The sequence below is a fragment of the Taurulus bubalis genome (genome assembly GCF_910589615.1).
Source record: "Taurulus bubalis genome assembly, chromosome: 11".
Classification (NCBI taxonomy): domain Eukaryota; kingdom Metazoa; phylum Chordata; class Actinopteri; order Perciformes; family Cottidae; genus Taurulus; species Taurulus bubalis.
Genome location: NC_136599.1, coordinates 12771471 through 12780926, shown reverse-complemented (window position 1 = coordinate 12780926; position 9456 = coordinate 12771471). Strand labels below are relative to the sequence as shown.

General features: G+C 42.7%; 1 protein-coding gene across 1 annotated transcript in view; it reads right to left on the bottom strand.

Annotated features, from left to right (window-relative positions):
- LOC306743991 (ERC protein 2) overlaps positions 1–5359 on the bottom strand; it is a gene marked incomplete at both ends in the record, with an annotated part of 102130 nt that extends 96771 nt beyond the window's left edge. Inside the window, 3 exons of the mRNA XM_079226550.1 lie at positions 32–841; positions 959–982; positions 4490–5359. Of these exons, the coding sequence (XP_079082676.1) occupies positions 32–841; positions 959–982; positions 4490–5359 (1704 nt within the window). The remainder of the gene's footprint in view (positions 1–31; positions 842–958; positions 983–4489) is intronic.
- Positions 5360–9456: the final 4097 nt, after the last annotated feature.

The following is a 9456-nucleotide window of genomic DNA, read 5'->3' as shown; positions in this document are numbered from 1 at the left end:
GCCCTCAAAAATAGGAGGAAGAATAACCCACCTCTCTCACATGCATGTTCTCCAGCTGCGCTTCGGCCTCCTGCGCCGCCATAGTTATGATGCCTGTCCGCTGTCCTCGTCCCCAGTGTCCCTGACCTTGACCTTGACCTTGGCTCTGGCTCTGGCCCTGGCCCTGGCCCTGGCCCTGGCCCTGGCCCTGGCCCTGAAGCATCTCCAGCAGCCTCTGGATGCTCTCGTCCCGGGAGCCCAGAGTCTGTTTCTGAGAATCGATTCTCAACTCCATCTCTTCCATGGTCTTCCTCAACAGGAACAGCTCCTTGGCCTGCCGCTCGTGCTCTGACTGCAGCCGGAAGAAATTCTCCTCTGATGGATCCAGAGGAGGAGGCGAAGAGAAGCCCTCACACCCAGGCACCTGGCAGGGGCTGCAGGGCCGGAGAGAATTAGAGCTGGGTGCTACGACCGGACCTTGGCTAGGAGGGTAGAAGGGCTGATTTGAGCTGTTCCTTGGCCCAGGCTGAAGGGTGTTGGCAGGGCTGATTCTCTGTGCAGTTACTGCAGTGTTACAGCCATAACCAGGGCTGTGAATGATGACATCAGCTTCCTGTTGCCTGGGATTGTAGGTGTTGGATGGGCTGGCTCTCGTGCTATTCTTCGGCCCAGGACTGTGCAAGTTGCTGGAGCTTTGTCTGGGGCTGGGGCCAGGGCTGAGCCCCCCTCTGCGGTCCTGGTCTGCATGGAGTTCTCGGTAGGAGCCAGAGTTCCTGTGCTGTCGCTGTTGCTGCAAGCGACTGTTCATCTCCCTGTGAGCCCTCAGCTCCTCCTGAAGCTCCTGAACTGTCAATGGAAGCTGCTACGAAGAAAGAAAGATTAAGTTCCCGTTCATTCAATAAGTACACAAACATATTTAAAATCTATACATGATAACTCATTCATATAAGAAATATACAGTGGGGTACATACAACATACCTTGTTTCTTCTTATATCCCCAGGCTGCAGCATGGAGATGTAACATAAGAAAGACATGCATGTGCATGAAGCCAAAATAGAAAGAAGATTAAATATATCAACCCTAAATATCAAACCATTAAGTAGATTACTTCAAGATGTTGGGTGATTGTTCCATGCTTTTGCCACTAGGTGGGGGAATTTGTCTTCAAAACACACAGAGTATACATAGAAGGTACTGGATGAAGTTAAAATGACTTGGGTTTGTTTAGAGGAGGAGAATATCAAAGGGTGAAAAGACAGGATGAAGTGTGTGTTTGTGATTTATAAAAACAAAGATAATATCAATTATTAACAGTTACTGGCCTAAATGCAATGAGCTTAATGAAGGTCCAATAATGCCACTCACTAATCAATTGATAAAAAAACTGACAAATAAATAATTAATCAAGAATACAATTATGATATTTGCAAACAAGTGGACTGATAAAACTGAATAATAAAAAGTTCAGTCCTATAAATGGTTCCCTGTCATGCAGCATGGTGTGACATATAGCGGCCTAGGGAAGATCTTTGTCATTAATTCATTTTATTGGTTTAAACAATGTCTGCACAACGATTGAAACGATGGGCTGAAGAGGTACTGATGCAATTACTGATTTATTTTGCAACACATTTATAACTCAGACAATTAATTGTCTGTCACTAAGTGACACATATGGGCACCAATAGAGTGATGCTGGGGACAATACATTTCACTCCTGCATTCCTGCTTTTGCCGCATGTTGCAGTGCAAAGTGATACGAAATACAACATGCTGATTTACATCTACAGCTTGCAGCTCTTCTGACTGGCAAATAATGAATTCATTCTGAGCTTGAAACCATGGACACAGACTCAGAGCATTCTCGCTGGTTGACTAAGCAGGGTAAGAAAAGTCTGCAAAGAAATCAGACACAAGGAAATAGAAACACGCACAAAAACAGTAGTAAGTCAAGTATGTCAAAGATCTATTGACACAACTCTAAATGGAAGTTCAATTACTAATCTTTTAGTTACTAATTTTTCCTCTAAGCTTCTCACTTCTCTGCTCGAGTCCAGAAGGTGAGAAGCACCAAGGACACAGAGTTGAGACGTGGGAGGGAGGCGAGGGTGAACATGGATAATCAATGCAACAAGCTAGCACTGAATATCAAGTCAGAGTGGGTGGACAATCCTCCACACAAACACACACAGTCACGACTTTAGACACAAATACATATGTACAAGCATACACATTCACACACACACACTGTCACACACACACACTGTCACACACACACACACACACACACACACACACACACACACACACACACACAGACACGGGCGCGCGCGTGTACGCCAAACAAACAGATGGTGAGGGGACAACTCTGGTCATTGCAGCTGAGAGAAAAGGTGACATTCCTTATGCTAATTACAAAGTTCTCTTGTCAGACTGAAATCTTCCCAGTGAGTCTCAAGGGGAAAAACACAGGGGAAATGGAGAAGAAGTGATAATCTGAAAGGAGAAGTGGCAGATAGAGGTGATAAGGGAGAGCAAGGTGACAGCAGATAAGAGTTTGAATAACATCTTCTGCATGAGATATATAGCTTTTGCTTTTTCAAACTGAACAAATAAATGAGAAACTGGGCTTATGTTTGAGTTTATGGATTGGAAACATTCTGAGAAAACTTTAAGGTTTAAGATGAGAGACAAAAGGGATTGTTAACAATTTAATGAGTGACCATTATCAGCTGCAGCTGAACTATCCCTATATGTGTCTGTCTGTAAGAAAGGGGGAGTAAGAGAATGAGTATTATAAGGTTTTATAATGCTTATGTTTTGTAGATAAAAAAGCTTTGGCAAACTGACTTACTTGGTTTGAGCAACAACAGCTAAATGTTTAATGGATTATATGAGCCAGTCTTGACACCATTAATACAATGAACTAATTCTGCTTTTAGCCTACAATATGTTCTCTACACCTACGCTTTCATTCTTGTAAGTGTCCATAAGGTGTAAGTGATCATAAATCTACAGATTCTGTCCTGTGAGTGGTTGAAGTGGATAAACAAAGATAAAAGAAGGGTGAAGGTAAAAAGACATATAAGCAGGCGTGTTAGTGTGGGAGAGACCAATGAGCCGACACATGGGGAAAAAAGTAAAACACTCGTTGAATGGGCACTTCGCCTGGAGGAGCAGAACTGAGACAAACACATCCATCTCCCACAGTCAGGGCCAAGTGCCTGCAGACACACAGAGACTGGTAACATTGACCGTCTTGCTCCATTTAATGCTACAGACGCCAGAAGCTCAACACCAGTAGTTCAGTGGCAAAGACATGTAATGTCCATAAAGCTTGAAGTCTGGACTGAACTGAACTGAAGTTGTGGGTGGTAAAAGTAGTGTAGTTTGTGTGTACCTGTGTGTTCTCTTCCAGAAGAAAGGATTAGCGATAAATGCAGATCTTCGTGCAATTTTTGCATACAATTCTGCTTGTTAAGGAAACATTTTGAGAAAGATGTATCAATTGCACCTCTATAAAGCTACATAACAATTACGATGATCCTGAATGAAAACAGATATTCTGTACTCATTTTCAAACTTTCCATTATTTTTATGTTACAATCACAGGAAGTGTGTGGGTGTCACAGAGTCCTCACACTGTATGACAATGTCAGATGGAAAAAGCTATAAATGCAAAAGCAGAGGTAGCTCCTTGGTTACAAGATGAAAGCTATGTGGACTTTTTGCATAATTGCGTGAGAGACGAAGACCAAGAGTGAGCAATAAGTGATTCAACAGAATATACACAAACTGCATAGCTCAAATGAGGATGAAATATATATCAAGAGAAACAATTATATTTTTCCACCAGACAAACACAGACACATGAGGAAGTGAAATGCCACAAAAACAAATAGAGACCCAGAAGGTCGGTGAGATAGAAAAGAGAAGCAACACAGACAAAGAAATAACTGATATACAGTAGCAATGCAGAGGGAGACAGATAGATGGATAATGCCTCAGACTACGTGGGACAGACTCCAGGGAGAGGTGGCACAGGACCGACTGGTCACCATCCCTTCAGGAGAAGCTGTGAGCTTTTTTTAAATCTGACTAAGCCTGCTGAATAGCTGCCACTAGGGCACGTTCCCTTGGTAACACAGACAGCACTGAGTCTGGCAAGCATCTTGACAAATGAACTGCACAGAAGCCTTTCTAAGCAACCTTGAAAACAGGAACAAAAGGTGTGATGTGAGAGGTATGATGTACAGAAGAGATGGACAAGTCAACAAAATCGCCTGAATGAGCAGACAATTTTTTGTTTCAAAATGAGTTGCACCGTTTTGAAAAATAACTTTTTGAATAAAGGCTGGTGGTTTTAAAATGACTAACTGTTGAATACTGAAATTGAGCATTTGATACACAAAATTGTAAGGAGGAAATTGCTTTTGTTTTGCACATAGGCATTTAAGATATTTTTTTCTTCATTTTTGAAACAAATTTAAATTTGTAATCTTTCTCACCTGCGAATCTTCTTGATTAGTCCTGTACTGGTCCTTCAAAACCGAGGTCCTCACCCCCTCCTCCCGCCTAGCCCCCTTGTCTCTTTTCACATCCGGGCTCCAGAAGTTGACGTTGTTCATGCTGGGGCCCGTCCTTCCATCCCTCCCTCCATCCAGTTCTCTCCTCAGGTTGTCATTCTCCCTCTGCAGCTCCCTCAGCTGAGACTGGACATCAAACGAGGAAGCTTCTCCCCGTCCAGCCAAGTCAGGTGGCTGAGGATGTCTCCCAGACTGGCGCCGCAGACTGGAAGTCCTTCCAGGATGCAAGGTTTGGTCTCCGTATGGGTCTGAAGGGTGATGTAGGCCAAAGGAGGTGATGTTTGGGGTGCTGCCCATGGCTGTTGTTCGGTTACTGTAGGAGGAGCGGCTGGTGCTCCTGCCCAGCGTCATGGTGCCTTTGGGATACCCGCCAGAGGGTTCCAAGGAATCTCGCTCACAGGGATACATGGTGCCTGAAGTTGCATAGGCAGCACTCAAAGACTGGATGTTCTCCATAGACAGGGTTTTACCCCCTGGAGCTGTCGCTGAATCACAAGTTGTTCCTTTGTCTGCTGCTGTGCCAGGTTTGAGCTTTGGACCTGGTTTTGACACTGACACTTGACCTCCAGCCAATTTAGGCGCTGCCGCTGGTGTAGGCCCACTCCCTGACACAGAGCCTGGTTCTAGTCCCGAGCGGGAGCCTGGTGCTGAACTTAGAGCCTGTTTGCCTTTCCCTTGTTTGGCGGATCTGGAAAAGCGTGAATGAGATGAGCTGCCATCAGTGTGCCCACTACTCTTTGGGGCAGCCAACAGCTTGCTGTGCGCAGGCTTGGCTCTAATGTTTAAAGGCATTTTTCATGGGGCAAAAATTGACCTTTGAGAAGAGACTGTTAAAGTTGGGAATATATTCATATCTATATATAAGGTTTAGAATAAAGGCCACCTCTCGGCCTCTAAGTTTCACCTGTCCATTCTTGATCATTTAGGGCTTGAGGCTCATTTAGTCCTATTAGAAGAAAATGTCTGTGACCGTTGTCTAGAGGGCTCCCAGACAAAAAGGCCAGAGGTCTTGTGGTTTCAGCTACAGTGCAGGACATCATGGATTCTAAACAGGTAAAGGAATGACAAATATTGAGAGAACGCTATTACCAATCACATAAAAAATTATATCACAAGCAGCGTCACTACATGGTTCATAGGGCTGGAATCAATGTATCATACTATTGCCAATATAAGGTTCAATCTGATACCAAAACAACTTTTTTGTTACTTTAAACAAAAATAAAGACTTCTTTCTCCAAAACCCTTTTCTCGATAACAAATGAAAAGTTCAAATTGACAATTTGAAAATGAATTTGACTTAAATCAGGTACTATCTTACCAATAATAATAATAGCAATAGGAACAAAGCCAAGAAATCAGATCACGATGACAATGTTGTCTTCGCTTCACAGCTCTATGGTTCCATGAACCAAATAATTAAAACCTTTCAGACTGAAGAGTGAATATGTGTTGCACTGGATCGTCCAGAGAACCAGTTACGGACTGATATGTAGTACATCACAATCATATTCTTTATGTAGTGTGCACAGTCCTGCTTTTTACCCTCTTTCTCCACACAGGTGTGGTCAATATTTAGCTGAAAGTCACCAGGTCTTGATTAACTAAAAACCTCTGCTTCAGCTAATTAGTTGTGACCAGAGCGTGTGGCCTACGGGACATAAGCAAGACTGTGGGTCCACAGTAGTAGTGTCGGGGACCACTGATCTTGTGAAAAATTGACTGTTACTACAGTACTACTGTATGTAATCCTCTCTGATGTGAGTGATAGGCGGACAGTACAACAATGTATGTGTAATCACCAGCCTACAGATTAGTGATGTAGTACACTACTGGTGTCTCACTCCTTATGTACAAAACACCTTGCATAGCCACAGTCAATACAGTAGATGGTGAAAGAAAAAGAGAGAGGGACCAGCCTGTCCATTTCAGCACCAAGGACAGCACTCACTCTACCATCATGAAGCACATGGATTGTAATTACAGTCTGCTCAGGTCTGAGGGAACCTGAGCTATGGCCAATGCAGACTGGAGAGGGAATTGGAAGACCAGCAGTGTCTGCCATCCCTCATACTTACAAAGCTCGTTGTCTGACTTCATACCTACCGTAGAATACCTTTGAGTTCGACAAAAAAAAAGGGAGAAAAGGAGGCTATACGTTAATATAAGTAGGTAAAAAACATCCCCATCAAAGTAAGCACCGCAACGCAGTCCATGGTGGACCAGATATTGGGGACTGTGCAAAGCAGAGGCAAATCCAAATCATAATCCCTCCTCTAATCCAAGAGGATTGGGTGCTTTGAGTCACGATGCAAGTGAGAGATTGGTTAAATCTGCTTGTCAGTCACAACATAGCTGTCAACCCTTTATCCATCATTGTTTGAGACAATGAATGTAGCTTTATGTGAAGTAATGGAACCATCAAGGCTGCGTGTAATTTCGGGATACAAATTGTGCGATTAATACAAATAAATAAAAAAAATGAGGATTACAATACAATCACAAAGATGAACGGATAAACCATTTAAAACAAGGAAACTGCAAACATGTTGGCTTACTACTATTGAAGCGTTGCTTAATATAATAAATAGCATTTGCATTAAGATGGAGGTCTCGGTCAGTTTCGAAGGGAACGCGCCAAGTTTACGCATGCAGCTGTCTAACCCCTTCTCAACCCATACTGGCAAAAGACAAACACGACTGATTAAAATTTAAATTAAAATACATTCCAAAAGTGGTGAAACACAGTCGTAAACGTCTCACTTCGCCTCAAGCCTCTGCACTTAATTGTGAGTTTGCAGCCAGCTGTTGCCGCGGAGAGAAAACTCGTGTCACCAACCAAACTGCAATAGCGTAACTCGTTAATTTACATTATATGTTCATCCCTCAGCTCAAAAAGCGGCCAGACAACCTAAGGGACAAACTACAAAGTAGTCTGCATTATCACCAGTGGCACGAGTGGAACAGTCGCTGTGCATGCGATACGCAGCCTGAACACAGATGCCCGAATAACTCTACTACGACCACGGCATGAAGGATTAGTTTCTTGCTCATATGCACACGGCTACATGACTTCGAGCTAGTACCTTACATAATAATTAATCTGCCATACAAATTTAATGCAGTTTCTTTTTTTTATAATGTTGTCAAATGATGCCACACAGTCCAGGTGTGAACGCAACGTGTACACAAGCTTACCGGGCCGACAACTCTCCATCACCATGAAGTCCTAACCGTACCGTGTCCGACCTCGGCGCAGGCTCCATGATTTCATCGGCTCAGCTGGCTCATGACCTGTCCTGCCATCGGGTCCGCGTGGGCGCGCACTCACAAGCTGGCGCGTGCGCGACCGTCGTGGTGGGGCAGCATGAACAGCATCAATGGGAGGGTTTCTTTTTTTCCATAGGCTGCACCTACATGCGCGTCAGTTGGGCATGGCACATGGAAATCTCATCTCCACGAAGCCAAATTTGAAAATACAATTTAAAAAAACAATATAGTGTGCCAAGTAAATTCAATTCAATAATTGTTTTTATTACACCAGGCATCCAATAATTGACACACGCTAACAAAGTATTACAAAGAGCAGGTCAAAAATGCTTAACCCTAACAGCTATTAGTAGCCACATTTAAAGACATAAAGCAAGTATAATAACTACTATGAGAAGTTGATACATAAGAAATTACATACAATCACACCACGATTGGATTTAGCCACAGGTTGTAATATTCTGTAAATGTGCACCTTGGGCGGCGCTTTCGGTTGCTCTTTGAGAAAGTGAGGAGACTGCAGCTGTTCAGGTCACTGTTCATTCACTATATATAACTCACCCAGGAAATGAGCCAGAATAACTTGGTCGGAGTTTCACTCTCAGAAATGTGATGGTGTTTTGTCAGATGAATTCCCAGGCCAAAAAATGTACAGAGATCTCAGCCCAGTTAGTAAAAAGATGCTCTGCACAGCATGTTTTTGTTTATAATATGTTTGCATGCACATCAGTCATTCATCACAGATTTTTTTATTCTGGTCAGGAGCTTGCAGAATTACTTATGTAAAACTTCCTTGCCCTGAAAATTGGTGTAGCCAGATGTGTCCCAAGTTTCCTACTTAAATTTCATGAGAAATGACAAGTGAGTTGTCTTACTTTGAATAGGTGCAGAAGAAGAAGCAGTTGTAAGTAATCTGTGTTTTATGGATCATCAGTTTCATTTCTTCCTAAATATCAAACAAAAGAGAAATGAAATTTTGAAGTTGTGGTTGGTGGTGTTTCCCCATACTAAAACATGACAATACTCCTTTGTAATAATTGAAATAGAACTACTCAAGTGAAATCAAGTCAAGTTTATTTGTATAATCCAATATTAACGAGGCATATTAACAATATGCAGTGTCTTGATTTGCAGCCAACAATAGCAACATGTCTCTACCTGGACCAAGCTCTCTAAAGACAAAAAAATATGCTGTTATATAAAACAGAACAAGTACAATATTTAGAACACATGGAAGAGTGGTTATGTTGTAAAGGTCAATACTGAATTCAGAGCACATCTGCTGCCTCCACATGGTGATGCTGAGCCGGCAGGTAGAAGCTAACGTTGCTAACAGCAGCTAACAATGCTAACAGCAGCAACGGTGGTAACTGTTTGTCGGCCATCAGCCAGACAGTGAAGCACAACGAAGACTTAAATGCACTGAAATGCATGTGATACCGGCCCAGCAATGTAAACAAAGCACAGATAACCTCACAAAGAAGGAGAGCGACTTCATTCTCTGCACAAGTAGCCACAATTCCACTATATCTTTACATTACAAAGAGTTGTTTGCACTTTATTCATGCTCTGAATTCCATATGACTTTCAAATCTAAAGATATATATATATATATCTAT